This window comes from Sapajus apella, unplaced genomic scaffold, assembly GCF_009761245.1.
Source record: "Sapajus apella isolate SASKATOON/1434 unplaced genomic scaffold, GSC_monkey_1.0 scaffold12, whole genome shotgun sequence".
Lineage (NCBI taxonomy): Eukaryota > Metazoa > Chordata > Mammalia > Primates > Cebidae > Sapajus > Sapajus apella.
This window is the reverse complement of record NW_022436952.1, coordinates 26432742-26459485: the sequence shown is the minus strand read 5'-3', so window position 1 is coordinate 26459485 and position 26744 is coordinate 26432742. Positions and strand designations below refer to the sequence as shown.

At 44.1% G+C, this 26744-nt stretch overlaps 1 protein-coding gene across 2 annotated transcripts; it reads left to right on the top strand.

Annotated features, from left to right (window-relative positions):
• The first annotated feature begins 1162 nt into the window (after nt 1–1162).
• XAF1 (XIAP associated factor 1) lies at nt 1163–21959 on the top strand. Of its 2 annotated transcripts, XM_032280594.1 has the most exons (7): nt 1163–1387; nt 3765–3900; nt 4768–4824; nt 5199–5394; nt 6630–6715; nt 19448–19789; nt 21831–21959. In XM_032280594.1, the coding sequence occupies exons 1-7, from the start codon at nt 1356–1358 to the stop codon at nt 21885–21887; spliced, it is 906 nt and encodes a 301-aa protein (XP_032136485.1). In that variant the 5' UTR covers nt 1163–1355; the 3' UTR covers nt 21888–21959. The 2 variants fall into 2 exon arrangements, with proteins under 2 accessions (XP_032136485.1, XP_032136486.1); XM_032280595.1 differs by lacking the exon at nt 4768–4824.
• The last annotated feature ends 4785 nt before the right edge of the window (nt 21960–26744 follow it).

The following is a 26744-nucleotide window of genomic DNA, read 5'->3' as shown; positions in this document are numbered from 1 at the left end:
AGGTACAGAGACAACTGAGTCAGATCAACTTGGTATATATCCTAGCTCTGATGCTGAGCTATTTACCTAGCCTGTCTCTACCTCCATTGTCTTTTCATTTTTCTTTTCTGAGGCAGAGTCTCACTCTGTCACTGCCTCTGTTTTCCATAGCAAAATAGAGTTAATAATCCTTACATGAGAGCTGTTGCACAGATGAAAACACAGACAACACCTACATAATGCTTAGTATATGCCTGGAACATAGAAATGCTGAAGCAGTCATTCCCTCTTCCCGCCGATCTCTGTGGTCATTAGTACCAGCACACACCACCTCTCATTTAGTGCCCGAATCTTAGAGCCTGCCTGGAGGCTGGAGCCATGCCGGGACATTTCCCTTAATCTTGCTAACCTCCTCAGAGAGGCGGCACCCATCCCATCGGCAGACTCCACGGGCATTCTCTGGGTCTGCTTGTCATCCCTCCAGATGCTGTTTGGAGTCTTTCTATTAGCACAGCTGTTTCTGGGATCTGGAAAAACTCTAAGGGCCCTGGTGAGGATAGACACCGAAGTGGGTCTGAGCTAACACCACCCTGCATCCCCACAGCATCCCTGGACACTGCAAAGTCCCCCTCACCATCTGGAGGTCCAGGAGCCCTTTTTAGCCCTTTTTTGCTTTTAGCAGAAGCAAAGAGCTTGTTCAGATCAAGAAGAGTGAGGCTTTGAGTCCCTCTATGTGCCATCCTATGTGCCAGGGACATGGACATGCGACTCTTCTCGTCCTCTGGCCTTTAGGGCTGTGGCCACCACCTTTCCATTCTCCCGAGCTGCCACAAGCAAGAGCTGGTGGGAATGAAAGGGGTTATTTTTTTCTTTTTCTTTTTTTTTTCTTAAGATGGAGTTTTACTTCTTTTTGCCCAGGCTGAAGTGAAATGATGCAATCTCAGCAGCATTCAAGCTCAACATGGCAAGTTCCCTCTTTCCTGCAGAGGGAGGACCAGAAGGGAGCAGAGATGGGGGACAAGGGTGGGAGGTTGATGGTTTGAAAAAGCGATGGAGACCCAGACACAGCAAAGCCAGCCAGCTGCGTGCGGTAAGGGAGCCAGCTTCTGCCCAGGAGAGGCCTGGCCTCAGGCTTGCACCCTCAGGGGGGTAGACAGCCTGTGACGGCAGCACAGCATGGCTGAGGGAGACAACAGGGGCTGGCCAGGCTGCAGAGGGACTTCCTGGGAGGCTCCAGCCACAGAAATCCTAAGCTGAGATTCTGGAGATCTTCTCCCTTCCTGCAGCTGTGGGCTGGGCCACGGAAACACTTTCAGTTTTGTTTCCTTGTCTGCAAGAAACGAAACTCAGCAGAAAGACTGAGCAGAGAGCAGAACATGGAAGAAGCCTTCTTGGTGTGCAGGAACTGGTAAGAAACACCTTCTCCAGCGGCAGACCCGGGCTGGATAGTGAGAGACGTGGATGAGATAGGGCTGTTGCCAAAGGGAGGAGAAAAATGGTTCCTGCACTTAGGAGAACAAGCAGCTGGAGACTGTGGGCCCCAAGAGTAGGAGGGTTTAAACTTAGTCATCTCTGGGTGAGGGTGAGCAGCATCACCTCCACTTCACTGCATCTGCTTTCCCCCAAATTTTAGGCTTTCGGGGACAATTCTGAAGCCAAATAGCCAGGACAGTTGGTTCCAACTGGGCTACTCTTACTTGTGAGATCTTGGGTTCTAATTTGGGGTTCTGATACTATGACCTTCACACCAATCTGTGAAAGAAAGGGCCCCACAGGCCAGGTGCGGTGGCTTACGCCTGCAATCCCAGCACTTTGGGAGGCCGAGGCAGTCAGATCATGAGGTCAGGAGTTTGAGACTAGCCTGACCAACACGGTGAAACCTTGTCTCTACTAAAAATACAAAAATTAGCCAGGCATGGTGGAATGTGCCTGTAATCCCAGCTACTCAGGAGGCTGAGGCAGATGAACTGCTTGAACCTGGGAGGCAGAGGTTACAGTGAGCAGAGATCGCGCCACTGCACTCCAGCCTGGCAACAAAGTCAGACTCTGTCTCAAAAAAAAAAAAAAGAAAGAAAGAAAGGGCCCCACAGAGATTCCCCAAGACTATTCTCACCCTCCTTGGAAAGGGAGCTGTGGGGCAGGGCAGGGAGGACAGAGCAGGGGGCTGGGACCACACCTCTAAGGGCGGGCGGAATCTGCCCCATCAAAAATCCCCATTCTTAAAGTTCCCTACCTGTGACAGGGACCTGAGTGGACCCTCCCCAGAGAGCTTTGCTCCAACCAGACCCTTCAAGTTCTCTGGTTTCTCAGCCAGCCCAGGAGGAGCAGGGGGACAAGGGACCAGGCTGGGAAGAAGAGAACAGAGGAAGGGAAGATGGCACTGCCTGTGTGCCCACTGCCTGGGCAAAGCGGAAGCAAAGAGCTTGTTTGGATCAGGAAGAATGAGGCTTTGACAGTCCCTCTCCGGGCACATCCCATGTGCCAGGGACATAGACATGCGACTCTTTTCGTCCTCTGGCCTTTAGGGCTGTGGCCACCACCTTTCCATTCTCCCGAGCTGCCACAAGCAAGAGTTGAAGGAAATGAAAGGTGTATTTTTCTTTCTTTTTCTTTCTTTCTTTCATTCTTTCTTTCTTTCCTTCATTCCCTCCCTCCCTCCCTCCTTCCTTCCTTCCTTCTTTCCTTCCTTCCTCCCTTCCTTCCTTCCTTCCTTTTTTTTTACTTGAGATGGAGTTTCACTTCTTTTTGCCCAGGCTGGAGTTCAACGACACAATCTCAGCTCACTGCAACCTCCGCCTCCTGGGTTCAAGTGATTCTCCTGCCTCAGCCTCCCTAGTAGCTGAGATTACAGGTGTGTGCCACTATGCCCGGCTAATTTTGTATTTTTTTTAGTAGAGGTGAGGTTTCATCATGTTGGCTAGGCTGGTCTCGAACTCCTGACCTCAGGTGATCCACCTGCCTCAGCCTCCCAAAGTGCTGGGATCACAGATGTGAGCCACTGCGCCTGGCCAAAAGGGGGCCTTTCTCGGTGAAGAGGACGGTTAGAGAAAAATGCCCTGCCCAGGAAGTGGGAGGCTCAGAACGCTTCCTTCACTGTGGACTCCAGGAAGAACCTCGGAGCTTCTGTGGGTTACTGCAGGTGCACCTGGAGGCAGGAGAGACTTGGGAAGCTCTCGCTTTGGAGATTCTAGCAGTTGGCATGGTCCGGGCAGGAAGCGTGAGCCTTGCAGGGCTGCATTCCTAACACTGTGGACCAAACAGGGGCAGCAATAAACAAGAAAAAACCTTCAAGAGAATTTGGCACTTCTCTCAAATTATTTAAATTGAAAGATTTAAATTATTTACAATGAAATGTTATTTCATTTTAAAAACAGCCTTATAGAGGTATAATTGACCTACAATAAACCGCACATTCTATAGCAATTGATAAGTTTGGGCCTATGTTATATACATCTGTGAAACACCATCCCCGTAATTGAGATAATGAAGCTCCCCATCACCCCCAAATCTCCCCTGTGCCCCTTTTGTAATTCCTCCCTCCTGCTCCTCCCCAGGCCCCACCCCAGCAATGTAAGAGCTCTGTGGAACATCCTTACAGTTATTCAATGATGATGTTCTGTTCTAATTTTGACCCAACACAGGGAGTGGGGGCAGGTGGTGTCATCATCATCACATGTTCAGTGCTTAAGGCCTCTGGAGATCTAGTCCCGGGTGGGAAATACAGCTCCATGTTTCATAATAGGAAAATAAGTTTATTTTCCTATCTCGCCTCCTTGACCCTGTAGCAAAAGAAATGTAGCCTCTGCCCACTTTGCCCTCCACGAGGTGCACTGCTTGCGGTTCCTGGTCCTGTGCCCGGAGTGTGAGGAGCCTGTCCCCAGGGAAAAGATGGAGGAACACTGCAAGGATGAGCACCAGCAGGTGAGCAGGTGGCAGGGAGGATGGAGTCCGGGAGTCCGAGGCAAAGATGCCTGCAGGAGAGATGGGGTTGGGAGTTGGGGCAAGGGTCCAGTCCTCCCTGCGGGAGAGATGGGGTCTGGGAGTCAGGGAGTGGGGCCAGCCTTGCCTACAGGAGAGATGGGGTCTGGGAGTTGGGGTGAGGGTCCAGTCCTCCCTGCAGAAGAGATGGGGTCCTGGAGTTGGGGTGAGGGTCCAGTCCTCCCTGCAGAAGAGATGGGGTCCTGGAGTTGGGGCAAGAACTGGGGACTTAAGGCAGGAGTCCAGTCCCCCAGGCAGAGACTCACTTGAGGGCCATGGGAAATCATTTAGCTCCTTCACAGGAAGGCCCATGGGCAGGAAATGTTAATCCTGCCTTTTTCATGCTAATCTGAACCTACCTCCAATTTTCCCATCTCCAGTCCTTTCCCTACAGGCTTATGGGTCTAGCATAGGCAAGAGGATCTGGTTTCAGGAAAGATAGGCTCTTCTCTTGAGACCAGTAAAGAGGGGACGTGAAAAGGAAGGCCCCTGAAGGCAGTCAGGTCGAGCTTTGTTTCCTGCCTTTTCATGTCCCTTCCTCCTGGGTTCCTGATCTGTCTCTCTGGAGATACTCAAGCTCAGGCATCCATTTCAACTCAGACTGGTCTGACAAATACTTCTTGAACGCTGGGCTGGGCGCTAGAGAGAGACTGGGGTAGCCACACTGGATCCCTGCCCTCTAGGAGTTCACAGACTCCAACCTGGAACATTGTGAGCCAAAGTGAATGTGGGACAGGCCCAGAGTGCTGGGTGGAACCCACATCTGGGGTGTGTGTGTGTGTGTGTGTGTGTGTGTGTGTGTGTGTGTAGGTTGGGTGTACGATGTGTCAGAAGAGCATACAGAAGTCCTCACTGGCGTTTCATGAGGTAAGAGCTCCATGTGATTTCTCCTTTACAGCCAAATAGGCCAACCTGAGAAAAGGAGAGGAAGGGGAAAGGGGAGGCCCATAGTAGAGAATTCCACCTGATCACTCTTTACACCCCATCGGGCTTGGAGAGCAGTAGAGAACTAGCCCACTGCATGACACATGACCTCCTGTCCCCCAGATACTGGCCAGAAGGGCTTTCCATGGTCCATGAGTCCAAGAGAGCTCAGATCGCCCTAGGGCAGTCCCTCACTCTGGCCCTTCTCATCTGCTATCTCTTATTGGCTGCAATTCCATAGGGAATTGGGCACACGTCCTTGATCTGTCTGCAGTCAAAGAGGCCAGTGATCATGCCCTTCCTGCTGCCTCCCACAGGCCAATGATTGCCAGGAACACACTGCTGAGTGTAAGTTCTGCGAGCTGGACGTGCAGCTCAGCAGGCTGGAGCTCCACGAGTCCCGCTGTGGCAGGCAGACGGAGCTCTGCCGGGGCTGTGGCCAGTTCATCACGCGCCGGGTACTCGCCAAGCACACACGTTTCTGTTGGAGTGAACAGGCCCAGCTCAGGAAAGGTGAGCACACAAACTGGGGTAGAAGAGAGACGTTCTGAGGGCCAGAGCATTTCCTGGATGGGATGTGAGGATTGGAAGCTCTCAGCAGCATGGATGACAAGTGTATTTGCTGTGTAGGTCTCAATTCATCCAGCTATTCTCATTCTAAACCATGCATTAGAGTGGCCTTCCTGTGTGTCTGCCATGGTCTTCAAATGACTGGTCCAGGGAGACCAGGGGGCTGAGGCTAGAGCCTGCCAGCCACAAAGTTGAGTAAGGAGGCCACGGGGTGTCCTAGGAAACAGGAGGCTTTCTTTGAATGCCTCCGGCACAGTCCTAGCCTGGCAGAGATCCATTGATTTCTCATCCTCTTACAGATGAGAAATCTACACACAGAATAAAGCAGGGGCTTGCTAGAGGCAGAAATAAGACTGGACTTTCACATTTTCCACCAAATCTAGGGCTTTTCTCATTATCAGCAATGGCCAGAAGGGACCTAGCTATAACTCCTGGCCTTGGAGCCTATGTATTGGCTCTCTGGTACCATTTTATGTTCACTTGACTCAAATGCCTCTTTACAAGGGTATATTTAGTGTCACTGTCACATAGTCATCAATGTGACAGATCCTTTGCTGTCTTTGCTGGTTGTTTTGGTAACATGGTAACATAAGAGACAGCCTAAAACTCCCCAGACAGTAACTCTCTCCTGATAAACAATCTACTCGAGGTCAAAACTGGCCAGTGAAAAACTGAAAAGTGTGAGATTCATGTACATTTCCTTCATCCAGCATGGCTGGACTTCAACAGAACAAAACACAGTCTTCCACACAACTTCAACACAACACAACCCAACACAGCTTCAACACCATCAACAAAGATGTGTTCAACCAACACCTGGTCCGATCACAGAGCCTGGAAACTGGTGATGAAGAGCAGTTAGATTGGAGAGGATTGGCATCGGTGGCTACAGTTCCAGTCATCTCCTTAGAAAGCAGTCCCGCTCCGGGAAGCTGTCTCTCTATCAGGGTTGCTGCTGCCCTAACTGCACCTCTGTGGCCATAAAGGAAATGATGTGGGTGACTCTGCCAAGAGCTGCCTGCGTAGTCAAGGATGCCGGCAGTGCAGGAAAGTCAAAGCCAGACAGGCCCGGGGGCAGTTCATGCTCATGAGTACAGGCCATATAGACAGCTGTGGGTGAGCTGGGCTAGCCATTGTCAAGGGCAATCATTTGTGGTGTTGTTTCTGTGTTTATTCAGAGGAAAGAATTTCGGCACCTGAAAGGGAAATCCACTGTTATCATTGCAACCAAAGGATTCCAGAAAATAAGTATTTCCACCATATGGTGAGTAGCAGTTAGTAATTTTCTAATGCTGCCAGTAATTAGTCCACATTCTGAAAAGTAGGATAGGAAAGGCAGATTCTGGGCCCAATTTTGCGTAGCATGAATATTAAAGGATCCCATGTATATATATATATATATTTTTTTTTTTTGCTTTGTTCAAAAAGATATTTTAGTGACTAGCTTAGGCTAATCGAGCACACACAATTGGTCTTCCTTTGTGCCCAGCCCTTGAGGGGGCCTCTCACCACTCCCAATAGCCGCAATCACCTCTGACCATCTCCAACCTTCATGGCCTGGACATTGCAAATTTGGTCCTCAGTAGGGCCTGTCTTACTGCTTTCTGTCCCATGTGGGAGTCTTCTCTATTAGACTGTGAGCTTCCTGAAAAACTGAATGACTTTTTCCATTTTCTTGGTATCAGGGGTTGGTGCAAAAAGAGGACTCTATAGAGATGCAGTCATGTGATTGACCGACGGACTGATTTTGTCTGGGAACACTCAGACTCTTCCCTCCATAGCCCTAAGCGCCTTTTAGTGCACTGCTGTGCCGAGTTGCTCCCTTCTTTTGGACAGAATGGAGCATTTCTCCTTTGGGAGACTTACCAAGGCTTCTCTCCAAGGAACTCATCTCCTTCTCCTTGGACAGAAAGTTGTTTACTTTCTTAATACTTCTGTTCCTAGAACTACAGAATATCAAAACTAAAGCACCCATAGAGATGATCCAGCTCTTTGCTTTTTTGTTTTGTTTTTACTAGTGTGGGAAACCACATATAATGTAAAACTTGCCACTACTGTAGAGACAGTTGTTACATTCACAATGTTGTGCAATCTAGTTCTAGAATATTTTCATCCTCCCAAAAAGAAATCCTGTACCCATTTGCAGATACTATCCATTCCCCCATCTTCCCAGTTCCTGGCAACCACTAATCTACTTTCTATCTCTATGGATTTGTCTGTTCTGGACATTTCACGTCAATGGAGTCATGTAACATGTGGTCTTATGTAACCATCTTCTTTCACTTAGCATAACATTTTCAAGGTTCACCCGTGTTGTATTTGTGACAAATATCATATCAGCACTTTATTCCTTTTAATGGACTTTTTTTTTTTTGAGACAGGGTCTCACTCTGTCGCCCAGGCTGGAGTGTAGTGGCACAATCTTGGCTCACTGCAGCCTCTGCCTCCTGGATTCAAGCTGTTCTCCTGCCTCAGCCTCCTGAGTAGCTGGGACTACAGGTGCCTGACACTGTGCCTGTGTAAATTTTGTATTTTTTTTTAAGTAGAGATGGGGTTTTACTACATTGGCCAGGCTGGTCTCAAACTCCTGACCTCAGGTGATCCGCCCATGTCGGCCTCCCAGAGTTAGTGGCCTTTTTATGGTCATCCTACATTTTGTTTCTCTACTTGTTGATAAACATTTGAATTGTTTCCACCTTTCAGTGTGCTTTTTGAAGTGGAGTCTGTGGACCAGCAGCAGCATCAGCATCACCTGGAATCCTGTTAGAAATGCAGAATCTCAGGCCCTCCCCTTAGAAATGCTAAATCAGAATATGCAGAGTCACATGATTTCACAGGCATTTCAAGTCTGAGAAGCGCTGCCCCAGCCACGTGATTCTCAGCCTCAGATGTACATGGAAATCACCTACTGATTTGTTTTCCTCAGTACTGATATCTGTTAGATTCTATAAGTGGTCCGTGTCTTCTATTTGAATGAGAAGATACTTGGTGAGCACCAAAACAAGAGTGAAGCTGACTACTTCCCTTCAAATGTTCAGCCTGGCAACCAAGGCACCTACACACTTATTGGAAGGCTTCAGGGAGCTGGGGAGCTCTAATACACATGGAAGTGGATTTGTGCTTAGCAACTCTGAATTTTAGTTCTGCCCTGCCCGTTACTGGCTGTGTAACCTCTCTGAGCTTCTTTCTTCTTTTGGGGAAAATGGGGATAATGGTTTATCTCCTTGTTCAGGAAAAGAAGACATCCACGACCAGCCAGCACCAGAGCTCTCTCCTTGGCAGCATCCACACTCACTCGCTTTGCCTTCCCACCTCTTAACCACAGAGGAGCTTTCTATGCTCCTATCTAAAGCCTATCCCCTCCTACTGGTTGGTATACTATATCCTTTCTTTTTGCCTACACAAGGTCACACAAGGTTGTTGCTACACTGCTCCAGCAATTCTCCCTTCTCTGTCCGGCAACAGGGAGAGGTTAAAGGAGCTGTACACATAGGCAACAACAAAGTCTCAAAACTCTAGGATGTCCTAACATTTGTTATGATAAGTTTTTAAAGGGCTGCCACTATTGAATATTTAGATATCAATGGTGAATCTTTGGCCTTGCACAAAAAGAATCTTTTTGAATTTGAGAATTAAGGATTGAAATCATGTATACTAGGTGGTTTTGTGGTTTTCAGTCTTTAACTTTTTATTAACATGACCCCAAACCAGAAAAACATAAAGTACTTCTGACCCCATTTCCTACAAGCTACCATCTTGTTTCTTTGTAGAAAAACATTTGAACCAGTTGTCTCTAGTCACGGCCTCCATCTTTTCTTCTCCCATTCTTATTCCCACTCCAATCTGACTCTTATGCTCACCCCGTCCAATGTTACCAAATCTGCTCTTGTCAAAATCAATTACATCTGCATTCCTAAATCCAGTGCTTAGTTCTCAGTCCTCAGTTTATGGGGAGCATTTACTGCTCATCACTCCCTCTTCCTCAGTGCACTTTCTTAGCCTCCAGGGTACCACACTCTTGTGGTTTTCAATAACCTTGGTGGTCTCTCATTCTCTATCTCTCCAACCTCTTAATTATGGGGGGAAGCAGGGCTCAGTCTCTGGTCTCTTCTCTACCTATATTCACTATCTTTATATTTCATCCAACTTCCTGATTTTTATTTTTTTTAATTTTTATTTATTTTTTTTCTTCCTGATTTTTATAAATGCCATATGTAGCCAGACACTTCCAAATTTATATCATAGTCTGAGCTTTTCTCCCCAAACTCTAGATTTGTATGTTACTATTTACTGCATCTTCACTTGAATGCTTGATAGACATCTTAAATGTAATACATCTGAAATGGAATCCTCTGTCCCACAGCTTGGCCCATCTCAGCTGATGGCAACTCTATCCTTCCAGTCGTTTAGGCCAAAATCTCAGGTTCACTCTCAACTTCTCTAGCCCTCCGTGTTGCTACCCTGGTGTGAACCATCATCTTCTCAAGCCCAGATGCTGCAGGAGTCTCCTAAGTGGTCTCCCTACTTGTCACTTTCCCCCTACAGTCTATCCTCATCACAGTGGTCAACGTGATCCCTTAAAAATACAAGTCTTGTGTGGCTCCTCTGTTCAGATCTCTGTACTCATTCTTGCCCCATTTTATGCAAACTCAACACTACAATAGCCTTAGAGATCTATGTCATCTTTGCCTCCCTTCCTACCTCATCACGTCTTTGATCTCATGTACTACTCCTGTTCAGCTCACTGGCCTCCTGGTTTTCTTGAGCATACTCCGCCCTACGGCCTTTTCTCTGGCTACTGCCTCTGCCTGGGAGCCACCTCCTTACCTTCCCCACCTTATTCCCAGAGCTAACTCTCTCACTTCTCTCAAGTCTTTGCCCGGATGGCACCTTCTTCAGGTGATATACCACAACAATCTGTTTAAAATTGCAACGCCCTCTCCATCACATATTCACCACCCCCTGACCTTCTTCTATTTTTTTTCATAGCCTTTATAAACTTCTAACATATTATCTAATTTACTTACTTATGGCCCTTGTGGTTTCCCACCACCCCAGTAAAATTATAAGCCCCACTGCTCCCCTTTATGCTAACTACTCCCTAGACACAAATACTCTACTTTCACTTTGAGCTGTTTCTTCTGGTAATCACCTTCATATGTCTAAAGCACCTGCTTATATATTTTTTCAATTTAGATATTACCTGTTGACTCAAAAGGATTTAGGAATATGGATTTCACTTTTTTTATACCACCCATCCCACACACATACCTCCAAAGTTCTTCATTTCATCCTTCCAATTTATTAACTTCACTCATTCTGGTTAAATATTCAATATTACATTGATCTAACCATGTAAACATTATACATGGTTTTCCACACGAACTGTGATTATGCGTGCTTTCTCCTACAACTTGTTTTCCCTGGACTTAATAATTGTTTTGGCTTTTCATTTGTTCACTAAAAATTAAATTGATTATAAAAAATTTCAAACAAATATGAAACTAGAAAGTTAATACAATAAACCCTCATGTATTCACTCCTCAGATACAAGAGTTGTTGTTCTGAGCAGGGTGAATAAAAATAAATCTACCCTTAGATACATTACTGGTAAAAGGCAAAGCTTGATTTCTTTGAACTCAACCAAATAAGGAGATTACAAGCAAAGGAATGGCAATTTGGCTGAAGCAAATATATCAACAACATAATAGAAGTGGGTATGCAGTGGAATAATCTTCAAAGTGCTAAGAGAAAATAGCTGCTAATATGTAGAAATCAAAAGTTTTCCATACCTGAACTATTCTTTTCGTTTGTTTTTTTTTAAAGTATGATAAAGCAAATCCATGATATCCTGTTATTTCACCATCATTCTTAAATAGCTCAAAAATACAGTCATTTACTTAATCGCAATGCCTTTACCACTCCAATGATATTAACAATAATCTTTCCCCCATTGTTTTGGGGCCCTGCATTTATCATTCTTGTTCATTACTACCGCTGGTGCTGCTGCTGCTTTCTCCTCCATTGTCTTCTATTGCATTGAGCAAAATGTCTTTATTCTCTTTCTTCTTTTCTACTGATTCAGCAATTTTACTCTCTATTTCTATCATTTCAGTAGCTACCCTTAAGATTTTAATATGAATACTTGACTTAATAAAGTCTAAAGTTAATAATTAGCTCTACTCTTCTTACAAATAGTATTCCGATTTGAGAACACAGTAACGCAGATCCTCTACTCCTATCTTACATGAAAATGCTGCCAGAATTTTGCTTAATTTCGCTTTCATACTACTTTTCTTTAGTGATTATTGTTGTTATTTATGTAACTCATGCCTATTTGGATATACTCACAAGTTTTTTGTTTTTTCTTTTTTTTGAGACAGAGTCTCACTCTGTTGCCTGGGCTGGAGTGCAGTGGCACAATCTTGGCTCACTGCAGCCTCCGCCTCCTGGATTCAAGCAGTTCTGCCTCAGCCTCTCGAGTAGCTGGTATTACAGGCATGTGCCGCCATGTCTGACTAATTTTTCGTATTTTTAGTAGAGATAGTGTTTTGCCATGTTGGCCAGGCTGGTCTGGAACTCCTGACCTCACATAATCTGCCCACCTCGGCCTCCCAAAATGCTAGAATTACATGTATGAGCCACTGTGCCGGGCTGGATATACTCGCAAGTTTGCCCTTCCCTTTGCTCACTTCTTTCTTGGATCCTAAGCTTTCCTCTGGGTAAAATTTCTGTCTTCCTGAAATACATCTCAGTAGTTTTTTCACCAATAGCCTTGAGTAGTAAATCTTTAGTTGCCTGAAAATATGCTTTTTGTTTTTTGCATTCATAAATGGTCATTTCACTGGATATCAAATTCTAGATTAACAGCTATTTTCTCTTACAATTTTGAGTATCCTTCTGTAACAAGATACTACAGACAGGGTAATAATAAAGAGCTGAAATTTATTTCTTTTTTTTAAATTGTACTTTAGGTTTTGGGGTACATGTGCAGATCATACAGGATTGTTGCATAGGTACATACATGGCAATGTGGTTTGCTGCCTCCATCCACCTGTCACCTATATCTGGCATTTCTCCCCATGTTATTCCTCCCCAACCTCCCCACTCCCCGCTATCCCTCCCCTAGTCCTCCCCAACAGACCCCAGTGTGTGATGCTCCCCTCCCTGTGTCCATTTCATTGTTCAACACCTGATTGTGAGTGAGAACATGTGCTGTTTGATTTTCTGTTCTTGTGTCAGTTTGCTGAGAATGATGGTTTCCAGATTCATCCCTGTCCCTATGAAGGACACGAACTCATTGTTTTTTATGGCTGCATAATATTCCATAGTATATCTGTGCCACATTTTCCTTCTCCAGTCTATCATCGATGGGCATTTGGGTTGGTTCCAGGTCTTTGCTATTGTAAATAGTCTGCAGTGAACATATGTGTGCATGTATCTTTATAATAGAATGATTTATAATCCTTTGGATATATACCCAGTAATGGGATTGCTGAGTCAAATGGAATTTCTGTTTCTAGGTCCCTGAGGAATCACCACGTTGTCTTCCACAATGGTTGAACTAATTTACACTCCCAACAACAGTGTAAAAGTGTTCCTATTTCTCCATATCCCCTCCAGCATCTGTTGTCTCCAGATTTTTTAATGATCGCCATTCTCACTGGCATGAGACGGTATCTCAATGTACTTTTGATTTGCATTTCTCTCAGTGATGGTGAGCATTTTTTCATGTTTGTTGGCCTCATATATGTCCTCTTTTGAAAAGTGTCTGTTCATGTCCTTCGCCCACTGTTGAGTGGGTTTGTTTGTTTTTTTCTTGTATATCTGTTTTAGTTCTTTGTAGATTCTGGCTATTAGCCTTTTGTCAGATGGGTAGATTGCAAAAAATTTTTTCCATTCTGTTGGTTGCCAATTCATTCTAATGATTGTTTCTTTTGCTGTGCAGAAGCTCTGGAGTTTAATTAGGTCCCATTTGTTTATTTTTGCTTTTGTTGCCAATGCTTTGGTGTTTCAGTCATGAAGTCCTTGCCTATGCCTATGTCCTGAATGGTTTTGCCTAGGTTTTCTTCTAGAGTTTTTATGGTTAGGTCTTATGTTTAAGTCTTTAGTCCATCTGGAGTTAATTTTAGTGTAAGGTGTCAGGAAGGGGTCCAGTTTCTGTTATCTGCACATGGCTAACCAGTTTTCCCAACACCATTTATTAAACAGGGAATCCTTTTCTCATTGCTTGTTTTTGTCAGGTTTGTCAAAGGTCAGATGGTTGTAGATGTGTGGCATTGCCTCCAAGGCCTCTGTTCTGTTACATTGGTCTATATCTCTGTTTTGGTACCAGTACCATGCTGTTTTGATTACTGTAGCCTTGTAGGATAGTTTGAAGTCTGGTAGCATGATTCCTCCAGCTTTGTTCATTTTGCTTAAGATTGTCTTGGTTATGCAGGCACTCTTTTGGTTCCACATGAAGCTTAAGGTGGTTTTTTCCAGTTCTGTGAAGAAGGTCACTAGTAGCTTGATGTGGATAGCATTGAATCTATAAATTACATTGGCCATTTCCACAATATTTATTCTTCCTAACCATGAGCATGGAATGTTTTTCCATCTGTTTGTGTCCTCTCTTATTTCATTGAGCAGCGGTTTGTAGTTCTCCTTGAAGAGGTGCTTTACATCCTATGTTAGTTGTATTCCTAGGTATTTTATTCTCTTTGTAGCAATTTTGAAGTTCACTCTTGATTTGGCTCTCTGTTATTCTGTTATCAGTGTATAGGAGTGCTTGTGATTTCTGCACATTGATTTTGTATCCTGAGACTTTGCTGAAGTTGCTTATCAGGTTAAGGAGATTTTGGGCTGAGACTATGGGGTCTTCTAAATATACAATCATGTCGTCTGCAAATAGAGACAATTTGACTTCCTCCTTTCCTAATTGAATATCCTTTATTTCTTTTTCTTGCCTGATTGCTCTGGCTAGAAATTCCACTACTATATTGAATAGGAGTGGCAAAAGAGGGCATCATTGTCTAATGCAAGATTTCAAAGGGAATGCTTCCAGTTTTTGCCCTTTCAGTCTGATATTGGCTGTGGGTTTGTTGTAAATAACTTTTATTATTTTGAGATGCATTCCATTGATACCTAGTTTATTGAGAGTTTTTAGCATAAAGAGCTGTTGAATTTTGTCAAAGGCATTCTCTGCATCTATTGAGATAATCATGTGGTTTTTGTGTTTGGTTTTGTTTATGTGGTGGATTACATTATAGACTTGCATATGTTGAACCAGCCTTGCATCCTCAGGTTGAAGCCTACTTAATCATGATGGTTTTGATGTGCTGTTGCAATATGTTTGCCAGTATTTTATTGAAGATTTATGTTCATCATGGATATTGGCCTGAAGTTTTCTTTTTTTGCTGAGTCTCTGCTGGGTTTTGGTATCAGGATGATGTTGGTCTCATAAAATGATTTGGGAAGGATTCCCTCTTTTTGGATTGTTTGGAATAGTTTCAGAAGAAGTGGTACCAGCTCCTCTTTGTACATGTGGTAGAATTCGGCTGTAAACAACAACCTGGGCTTTTTTTGATTGGTAGGCTATTAATTGCTGCCTCAATTTCAGCCCTTGTTATTTGTCTATTCAGGGTTTCAGCTTCCTCCTGGTTTAGGCTTGGGAGGGTGCAAGTGTCCAGGAATTTATCCATTTCTTCCAGGTTTACTGGTTTATGTGCATAGAGTTATTTGTAGTAATCTCTGACGGTAGTTTGAATTTCTGTGGAATGGGTGGTGATATACCCTTTATCATTTTGTATTGCATCTATTTGATTCTTCTCTCTTTTCTTTTTTATTAATCTGTCTAGTGGCCTATCTTGTTGATCTTTTAAAAAAAAACATCTCCTGGATTCATGGATTTTTTGCAGGGTTTTTTGTATCTCTATCTCCTTCAGTTATGCTCTGATCTTAGTTATTTCTTGTCTTCTGCTAGCTTTTGAGTTTTTTGGATCTTTCTCCTCTAGCTCTTTCAATTTTGATGATAGGGTGTCGATTTTAGATCTTTCCTCACTTCTCATGTGGGCATTTATTGCTATAAATTTCCCTCTAGCCGGGCGCAGTGGCTCACGCCTGTAATCCCAGCACTTTGGGAGGCCGAGGCGGGTGGATCACGAGGTCAAGAGATCGAGACCATCCTGGTCAACATGGTGAAACCCCGTTTCTACTAAAAATACAAAAAATTAGCTGGGCATGGTGGCACGTGCCTGTAATCCCAGCTACTCAGGAGGCTGAGGCAGGAGAATTGCCTGAACCCAGGAGGTGGAGGTTGCGGTGAGCCGAGATCGCGCCATTGCACTCCAGCCTGGGTAACAAGAGCGAAACTCCATCTCAAAAAAAATAAAAATAAAAATAAATTTCCCTCTAGACACTGCTTTAAATGTGTCCCAGAGATTCTGGTACATTATGTTTTCATTCTCATCGGTTTCAAAGAACATCTTTATTTCTGCCTTCATTTCATTGATTATCCAGTCGACACTCAAGAGCCAGTTGTTCAGTTTCCATGAAGTTATGCAGTTCTGAACTAGTTTTCTTAATCGTGAGTTCTAATTGATTTGCATTGTGGTCTGAGAGGTTGTTATGATTTCCATTCTTTTGCATTTGCTGAGGAGTGATTTACTTCCAACTATGTGGTCAATTTTAGAGTAGGTGCCATGTGGTGCTAAAAAGAATGTATATCCTGTGGATTTGGGGTGGAGAGTTCTGTAGATGTCTATTAGGTCCATTTGGTCCAGATCTGAGTTCAAGTCCTGGATATCCTTGTTAATTTTCTGTCATGTTGATCTGTCTAATATTGACAGTGGAGTGTTAAAGTCTCCCACTATTATTGTGTGGCAGTCTAAGTCTCTTTGTAGGTCATTAAGAACTTGCTTTATGTATCTGGATGCTCCTATATTGGGTGTGTATATATTTAGGATTGTTAGCTCTTCTTGTTGCATTGATCCTTTTACAATTATGTAATGCTCTTCTTTGTCTCTTTTGATCTTTGTCAGTTTAAAGTCTATTTTATCAGAGACTAGGATTGCAACTCCTGCTTTTTTTTTTTCTCTCCATTTGCTTGATAAATCTTCCTCCATCCCTTTTTTTTTGAGCTTATGTGTTTCCTTACACGTGAATACAGCAAGACCAATGGGTCTTGACATTTTATCCAATTTGCCAGTCTGTGTCTTTTGGTTAGGGACATTTAGCCCATTTACATTTAAGGTTAATATTGTTATGTGTGATTTTGGTCCTGCCATTTTGATGCGAGCTGGTTGTTTTACCCATTAGTTGATGCAATTTTTTCATTGTGTCGATGCTCTTTACCATTTGGTACATTTTTGGAGTGGCTGGTACTAGTTGTTCCTTTCCATGTTTAATGCTTCTTTCAGGAGCTCTTGTAAGGCAGGCCTGATGGTGATGAAATCTCTCAGCAATTGCTTGTTCATAAAGGATTTTATATCTCCTTTGCTTATGAAGCTTAATTTGACTGGATATGAAATTCTAGGTTGAAAGTTCTTTTCTTTACAGATGTTGAATATTGGCCCCCACTCTCTTCTGGCTTGTAGTGATTTTGCTGAGAGATCCACTGTGAGTCTGATGGACTTCCCTTTGTCAGTAACCCGGCCATTCTCTCTGGCTGCCCTTAGCATTTTTTCCTTCATTTCAACCCTGGTGAATCTGATGATTATGTGCCTTGGGGTTGCTCTTCTTGAGGAATATCTTTGTGGTGTTCTCTTATTTCCTGGACTTGAATGTTGGCCTGCCTTGCTAGGTTGGGGAAGATCTCCTGGATAATATCCTGAAGAGTGTTTTCCAGCTTGGATTCATTCTCTCTGTCACATTCAGGTACACCTATCAAATGTAGATTAGGTCTTTTCACATAATCCCATATTTCTTGGAGGCTTTGTTCATTTCTTTTCACTCTTTTTTCTCTATTCTTGCCTTGTCATTTTATTTCATTGAGTTGATCTTCAATCTCTGATATCCTTTCTTCTGCTTGGTCAATTGGGCTATTGAAACTTGTGTATGCATCACAAAGTTCTCGTGTTGTGTTTCTCAGCTCCATTAAGTCGTTTATATTATTCTCTAAGCTGTTTAGTCTCATTAGCATTTCGTCTAACCTTTTTTCAAGAAACCTAGTTTCTTTGCACTGGGTTAAAATATGTTCTTTTAGCTCAGAGAAGTTTGTTATTACCCACCTTCTGAAGCCTGTTTCTGTCAATTCATCAGACTCATTCTCCATCCATCTTTGATCGCTAGCTTGTGAGGAATTGTGATCCTTTGGAGGAGGAGAGGCATTCTGGTTTTGGGTGTTTTCATCCTTTTTGTTCTGATTTCTTCCCCTCTTAGTGGCTTTATCTACCTGTGGTTTTTGTAGTTGGTGACTTTTGGATGGGGTCTCTGAGTGGACATCCTTTTGGTTAATGTTGAAGCTATTTCTTTCTGTGTTTTAGTTTTCCTTCTAACAGTCAGGCTCCTCTGCTGTAGGACTGCTGGAGGTCCACTACCAACCCTGCTTGCCTGGGGATCACCTGCAAGGGCTGCAGAACAGTAAGGGGTGCTGCTGGTTTCTTCTTCTGTTATTTTCATCCCAGAAGGGTACCTGCCAGATGTCAGCCTAAGCTCTCCTTTATGAGGTGTTTCTGGATATACAGGGGTCAGGGAGCTGCTTAAGGAGACAGTCTGTCCCACATAGGAGCTCAAGTGCTGTGCTGGGAGCTCCATTGTTCTGTTCAGAGCTGCTGGGCAGGTATGTTTAAGTCTGCTGCATCAGAACTCATAACCACCTTTTTTTCCCAAGTGCTCTGTCCTGGGATGGTGGGGCTTTATTTATAAGTTTCTGACATGCTGCTGCCTTTTTTCAGAGATGCCCTGCCCAGCAAGGAGGTAGTCTAGTCACAGTCTGCCAGCGGAGGCATTGCTGAGCTGCCATGGGCTCTGCCCAGCTGCTGTGTAAATTTCCTTGCAGTTTTGTTTACAGAGATACAGTTACAACTGCCTCAGTAATGATGGTCTGCCTCAGTAATGGCAGACCGCCTGGGTAATGAGGGACTGCCTCGGTAGTGGTGGACTGCCTCAGTAATGGCGGATGCCCTTCCCCCACAGAGCTGGACAGTCTCTGGTCCAGCTGTGCTTGCTGTGAAACTCTCAATCCAGAGCATTTCAGATTGCTGGTCTTTGTAGGGATGGGACCTGCCAAGCCGTATCACCTGACTCCCTGTTTTAGCCCCCTCTTTTTCAGTTGAATGGGCAGCTCTGTCTCCCAGGTGTTCCAGGTGCCAGTTGAAATGGATATCCAGATTTGTGTGAGTTTTTGTGTGGAAACCCACAGTGCCCCAGCTGAAACAGCCATGCTGGAAATTTGTGGCACTTTTCGGCCCGAGAATTCCTGGTCTGTGGGCAGTAAAAAGTTGTTTGGAAATGTGGTGATCACTAAACATCTACATTGTTCTCGCTGGGAACTGCACTCAAGAGCTCTTTCTATTCAGCCATCTTGGATCTCCCAGAAATTTATTTCTAACAGCTCTGAAGGCTGGAAGTTCAAGAACAAGTCACCAGCACTTGGTGTCTGGTGAGGACCTTCCTGTTGCCTCCTAGCATGGTAGAAGGCAAAAGAGTAGAAGGATGTAGCCAAATGCTTCATGAAGCCTCTTTTATAAGGACCCTAATCCTGTTAACAAGGGAGGCACTCTCATGACCTAATCACCTCCCAGAGGCCCTGCCTCTTAATTCCATCACATTGGCAACACCTGAATTTTGGAGGCGACACATTCAAACCATAGCAACCAGTCAGACCTTCATTCCTGGAATGCAAAATTTTCTTTCTTTCCTACAAAGCCGGGTATTAAATTGAATGTTTTGTCACATTTTATACAGCATATAAAAATGTTTACAGTGGGATGTTTTGTGTTATCTAGTCTACCATATTTTCTGACCATGAAAGCTGAAGTCGTTTTAAAATTTGATATATTATTCACAATTGCAGGGTCAATGTTGTCCAGACTCAGAGATTAAGAAACACTTTCCTGTTGGAAAGCCAAAAATTCTTCCTTCATCTCTTCCAAGTCAAGCTGCTGAAAACCAAACTTCCACAATGGAGAAAGATGTCCATCCAAAGGCAAAAAGTATAAACAGATTTCCACTTCATTCTGAAAGTTCATCAAAGAAAACACCAAGAGGCAAAAGCAAAACCTTGGATCCACTTTGGATGTCAGAGCCCAAGCCCAGGACCACCTCCCCTGTTGGAGATGAAGCAGCCTATGACATTCTGAGGAGATGTTCTCAGTGTGGCATCCTGCTTCCCCTGCCCATCCTAAATCAACATCAGGTACTCAGCCTCTGTTCTTTGCTTACCTGGTTGTGAACCATATGTACAGTATCTTTAAAAAATCTAAGACCTGAAAGATATTCACAAATGTGGCCCTTCTCTATCTCCCACTTCTCTGGGTATCCAAATGCACTCTCTCATAGCACTCACCACCTGGTTTATTTGCATCACCTCCGAGACTGAGTCACCTTTGAAGGTCGAGCCACAGTTTCTCATCTCTGTGTCTCCAGCTCCTAGGCCAGGGACTGACACACAGCAAGTGCTCCAAAACTGTTGAGTAAATGAAAGAAGCAGAGGATACCCAGTTGGTCCCTCCCATGGTGTAGATATGGCACTGAGGCTCAGAGATGAGATGTCTCAGTCAAGATCCTAAGCCAGTTGATGGCTTATCTCCAGCAGATCAAAGTTTGCTTCAAGCAATTCAGGGCTTACAGGCATCTCACTGAATATCCTGATTTTTACATCCTAGGTTATTTTCTAGTAATAATAGCAATTGGCATTAGAGGTTGTTAACCATTATGTGCCAGTTAAAATGCAGAGCTCTTTATAATCTTCATCATAAACAATAGGTATGTATTTTATCCCCATTTTACAGACAAGGTAAAGTACCTTCCCAAGGACTATACAATTGGAGTGGCAGAATCCAGCCTGAGTCCACATATATACAGCTCCAAAGTTTATGCTGTTCCGCTCCAGACTGGCTGCCTGGAGTTCATTTATTTTTCGAAATACAAAAATACTAGATTTTGCGGAGCTAGATGACATAATACCATATAAAGAAGTATAAAAGCAAAGCTAACCCTACTTCCCCAACCCCATACACTGAGATACCAATTTCGACGGCTTTATGGGCATCTTTTCAAAGTTCTACCTTTGTTTTTACGAATCTAAACAAGCATATACTGGGTTTTAATTGTTTCTTTTTCCGCACACATTATCTTACTATACTTACTACTCTGCCACTTGCCTTTTTCACTTGGTGTATGATGCATGCTCCTTACAAAAAAGACTTAGTAGACCGAAACCCTTTTTTCTAACTTCCTTATGCATCCATGTATGCACATAAGCATATCATTTTATAAAAACTGGCTAATTTCATATTTGCTGGGGGTGTTACTAGTGCCATTTTTCCTTGCCTCCCACAATTTGGTATATTTCCTCTCACAATTTTCTCCATCCTTATATAACAAAGTTGCCAGATTTAGCAAATAAAAATACAGGACATTCGGTCAAATTTGAATTTCAGAGAAACAGATTGTTTTTAGTATAAGTATGTTCCATGCAGTGATTGTTTTGCTGAAATTAAAATTTAACTCGGGCACCCTGTATTTTATTTAGCAATTTCTTATATAACCACATACAAACATACACATTTACAGTCCTATTATATACATTTCTCCACATTTTTTTTTTTTTGAGATGGAGTCTTGCTCTGTCACCCAGGCTGGAGTGCAGTGACAGGATCTCAGCTCACTGCAATCTCTGGCTCCCAGGTTCAAGGGCTTCTCCTATCTCAGCCTCTTGAGTAGCTGAGATTACAGGTGCCCACCACCATGGCTATCTAATTTTTGTATTTTAGTAGAGACTGGGTTTCACCATGTTGTCCAGGATGGTCTCGAACTCCTGACCTCAGATGATCTGCCTGCTTCGGCCTCCCAAAATGCTGGGATTACAGGCATGAGTCACCGTGCCCAGCCAACATTTCTTTGCATCCTAATGTTAGGATTCAGCAATACCCAAGGAAATCCTTACAAGCCAAACAATGTGGCTTGTTCTTATTAATGGCTGCATAAGATTCCATGGTGTAAGTGTTCTCCCATCTGTCCCTCCACCCCGTGATAGCAACAGGCCCCTTTTAAACTTTGTCCCAAGCCTCTTATACTCCTGGCTCAGTGGGCTCCTGACCTTTTCTATGCCATTACACCCCAGACTTTGGGCAGGGCTCATGCTCTGTAATGAGGAACAGCAATATCCAGAGATATTCTAGGAACTAACACTTCCCACTTTAACCATATCAGACGTTTTTATATCCATTTCTTAGGAGAAATGCTGGTGGTTAGCTTCATCGAAAGGAAAACAAGTGAGAAATTTGAGCTAGATTTGGAAAAGAAAAGGTACTACAAATTCAGAAGATTTCACTTTTAACATTGGCTTTCCTGCCTACTTGCTGTGGTGGTCTTGTGAAAAATGATGGGTTTTATTCATTGGGCTTTAAAAGAAAAGGTTTGGCAGAACTAAAAACGAAACGTATATATCATCTCAATAGATACAGAAAAGGCTTTTGATAAAATTTAACATGACTTCATGTTTAAAACCCTCAAGAAACCAGGCATTGAAGGAACATACCTCAAAATAATAAGAGTCATCTATGACAAACCACAGCCAATATCAAACTGAATGAACAAAAGCTGGAAGCATTCCCCTTGAGAACCAGAACAAGGCAAAAATGTCCACTCTCAACACAGTCCTATTCAACGTAGTACTGAAAGTCCTTGCCAGAGTAATCAGACAAGAAAAAGAAATAAAAGGCAACCAAATAGGAAGAGAGGAAGCCAAAGTATCTCTGTTTGCAGACGATATGATTCTATATCTAGAAAACCCCATGGTCTTGGCCCAAAAGCTCCTGTATCCGATAAACAACTTTAGCTAACTTTCAGGAGACAAAATCAATGTACAAAAATCTGTAGCATTTTTATACACCAACAACATCCAAGCTGAGAGCGAATCAAGAATGCAATCTCATTCACAATCGTCACAAAAAGAATAAAATGTCTAGGAATACAACTAACTAGGCAGATGAAAGATCTCTACAACAGGAATTACAAAACACTGCTGAAAGAAATTGGAGATGACACAAATGGAAAAACATTCCATGCTCATGGATAGGAAGAATCAATATTGTTAAAATGGCTATACTGCCCAAAGCAATTTACAGATTCAATGGTATTCATATCAAACTACCAATAACATTCTTCACAGAATCAGAAAAAAAAAAACTTTAGAATTTATATGGAACAAAAAAAGCCCAAATAGCCAAAGCAGTCCTACACAAAAAGAACAAAGTTGGAGGCATCACATTACCCAATTTCAAACTATACTACAGGGCTACAGTAACCAAAACCACATGGCACTGGTACAAAAGCAGACACGTACACCAATGGAACCCAATAGAGAGCCCAGAAATAAAGCTACATACCTACAATCATCTGATCTTAGACAAAAATAAGCAATGGGGAAAGAACTCCCCATTCAATAAATGGTACTGGGATAATCAGCTGACCACATGCAGAAAATTGAAAATGAACGCCTTCCTTACACCATATGCAAAAATCAACTCCAGATGGATTAAAGACTTAAATGTAAAACCTCAAACTGTAAAAACTTGGGAAGATAACCTAGGCAATACCATTCTGGACATAGGAACGGGCAAAGATTTCATGACAAAGATGTTCAAAGCAATTGCAACAAAAGCAAAAATTGATAAATGCGACATAATTTAACTAAAGGACTCTACACAGCACAAGAAACTATCAACAGAGTAAACAGCCCATAAAATGGGAACAAAATATTTGCAAACTCTGCATCTGACAAAGGTCTAATATCCAGAATCTATAAGGAACTTAAATACACCAACAAGCAAAAAGCCTAATTAAAAAGTGGAAAAAGGACATGAATAGACACTTTTCAAAAGATATACATGTGGCTAACAAGCGTATGAAAAAGACATTCAACATCACTTATCATTAGAGAAATGCAAATCAAAACCACAATGAGATACTCTCACATCAGTCAGAATAGTTATTACTAAAAAGTCATAACAGATTCTGGTGAGGTTGCAAAGAAAAGGGAACATTTATACACTGCTGGTGGGAATATAAATTAGTTCAGGTATTGTGGAAAGCAGTTTGGCAATATTGCAAATAACTTAGAACTACCATTCAACTCAGCAATCCCATTATTGGGTATATACCCAAAGGAATATAAATCATTCATCATAAAGACATATATACATGAATGTTCACTGCAGCACTATTCACAATAGCAAAGTCATGGAATCAAACTAAATGTCCATCAGTGGTAGACTGGATAAAGAAAATGTGGCACATATATACCACGGAATACTATGCGGCCATAAAAAAGAATGAGATCACGTCCCGTGCAGCAACATGGATGGAGTTGGAAGCCGTTATCCTAAATGAACTAATGCAGGAACAGAAAACCAAATACCACATGTTCTCACTTATAAGTAGAAGCTAAACATTGAGTACACAGAGACACAAAGAAGGGAACCACAGACCCTGGGGCTGGAAGGAGGGTGAGGACTGAAAAACTACCTATCTGGTATGAGGCTTATTATCTGGATAATGAAATAATCTGTACACCAAATCCTCATGACATGCGATTTACCTATATAACAAACCTGCACATGTACCCCTGAACCTAAAACAAAAGTTAAAAGGTTTGGACTATTTCCCTTCTTTTGAACAAAGACATTTGTTTGCCCAAGGACGACAAATAAACCAAGGGGAGAAAAGGAAGGTCCTAGTTCTGCCTGAAAATTCTGATTAAGCCTCTGGGCCCTACAGCCTGGATACCTACAGAACCCAGCTTTGTCCCCAAAGAATAAAAATACCTCTCTAAAAGCTGCTTGTCCATCTTTCTTTGGATTCCACATTGGTTTACAGGGCCAGGGATGGGAGCAGCCTGGACCCCAGGATGAGGCAGTGAGCAGGGAAAGGGGAGCAGAAGACGTTCAGGGAGGGAGGGACAATGAGGCTGGGACAGTGGGGAAGAGCCCAGTGAAGTGGAGAGGGGCATCTTCGAAGGCTTTGGGCAGGGAGAGTGGCTGGGGGAAGCCTAGCGATGCAACCTACCCAGCAGCAAACAGCACACTCCCACCTTTCTGCCTGGGCTTTGAGGGGAGTCCATTAGGGCCCCTGCCTCTGCCAGGGGAGGAAAATAGGTGTGGGTAGGACATCTTTAGATTTCCCTCCCTGGTTGGCAGCTGTGTGATATGGTGGACCAACCCTGGGTTCGAATCCCACCTCCCCACTTACTACATGTTCTCACTGGGAAACATCTTTAGAGAAATGCAAATCAAAACCACCATGAGATACTATCTCACATCAGTCAGAATTGCTGTTATTAAAAAGTCAAAAAATAACATGCTGGTGAGGTTGCAAAGGAAGGGGAACACTTACACACTGCTGGTGGGAATGTAAATTCGTTCAGCCACTAGCAGAATGGTGGTTCTGTTTTAAGTGATTTGAGATCTTGCCAAACTGCTTTGCAATACCACCGTTTCGGGAGTTGTGAAGTGGATATGTTTGTATTCCTGTCTTCCTTGACCAAAACCGTGGAAGCAGTTCTCAGTTTTGGCTTTGCCCGGGTAAGTCAGGTCCTTAAGGGCTTTTGTCGGGGAGCCTTGTCTAAAAAAAGGAAAGTGAACCCTAGGGCTGAGCACGCAGCGGCAGCTTCGAAAGAAACCCAGGGTTGGGTCAGGATGGGAAAGGCAGGAAACTGAACGGGACTTGAGCCCCAAGTTCGGACCCAAACTCTTCCCTGTGTGCAGAAGGAAGGGCAGGGGGTATGCCATCCTCGCCCGGAGCGCCGCCCCAGCCTCCCAGCACCGCCCGTCTCACCCTCTGCACATGGGATCGACTGACCTGGAAACTGCAGGTTTGGGGCTCTGCGAGCTGGGGGCAGGAGCAGAGCCTTGCAGGTGGCTGCGCGTCACAAAGGCGGCCGACGCCTGGCATTTAACCTGGGCCAGAGCAAGACGCAAACCCCAGGCGCCCACGGAGTTGGCGTCGGAGCAGCAGCTGCGTGGGCTGAGCAGGCAGGCGCACTCGCCGTCCCTGCAGCCCAATCCGGGCGCAGCCCAAGCAGGGCTCCGCGAACGGGAGCAGGCTGGGGTGGCGGTGGGAGGCCCCGAGGCCCGCGCCGGGGAGGCGGGCTGCTCTCATCACCTCCTCTGGGAAGCATCTGGCTGCAGGAGTTGCCGGGCCAACTGCCCTCCCGCGGTGGGTAGGACGTCTTTAGATTTCTCTCCCTGCTTGGTAGCTGTGTGATAGGGTGGACCAACCCTGGGTTCAAATCCCACCTCCTCACTACACGTTCTCCCTGGGAACCTTTATTCACCTTCAACACCTCCGTCTCTGTATTTGGGGAATGGATGTGTTTGTATTCCTCTCTTCCTAGACCAGATGCTGCAGAAGCACCGACTTACTTATTAATGGCAGCCAGGTCTTGTGTAGCGTTTACTATGTGGCAGGCACTGATTCTGGTGCTTTCCGCTATCAGCTCACTTAATCCCCCCAACACTAGGAGAAAGGCACCACTATGACCCCTATTTACCGATGGGGAGAGGGGAAGTGGAATCTCTGGCTTCTAGGACATAATCTTTAACACATGGCTCAGGGCCCCTTGATCCGGCACCTCCCGCTGCTCCCATGTGATCCAGCTCCTCCATTTTCAGCCCACTTAACAAGTGCCAGATGACCAAACAATTTTTAGTTCCCTGAATGTGAGCCCATCACATGCATTCACAGTTCTGCGGCTTTGCACGTATTGTTCCCTCCACCCAGAATGCATCAGTTCCTCCACCACTACCACTAGGCCCACCTGGTCTGCCTTGCAAATCCTACTCACCTTTCAAAACCCAGCTCAGACGTCACCTCCTCTGAGCAGCCCTCTCTTCTTCCTCCTTAGCCGAACAGAATAAGTCACCCTCCGTGTGTGCTACCCCGCACTATGAGTCTGCCTGAACCTTCCCACTCTCTCACTGGGTTGTAACTGAACTGGTCTGTGTCCCTGGTTAGGCTGTGAAGTCCTTGCAGGTGTGGACTGTACCATGACTTTATCCTAGAACCACCCACACCTGGCACGGTGCCTAATACACTTGGGACAGCAGGGAAAGCTGCTTCATTTGAGTTTAATTTGTTTGACTAGTAAT

What these genes read in the sequence shown, in the direction of transcription:
- XAF1 (XM_032280594.1), top strand. Translation starts at nt 1,356, where the DNA reads ATGGAAGAAGCCTTCTTGGTGTGCAGGAACTG. An exon ending in TTCTTGGTGTGCAGGAACTG is followed by an intron (nt 1,388 to 3,764) that starts GTAAGAAACACC and finishes TTGACCCTGTAG; the next exon opens with CAAAAGAAATGTAGCCTCTG. An exon ending in CCTCACTGGCGTTTCATGAG is followed by an intron (nt 4,825 to 5,198) that starts GTAAGAGCTCCA and finishes TGCCTCCCACAG; the next exon opens with GCCAATGATTGCCAGGAACA.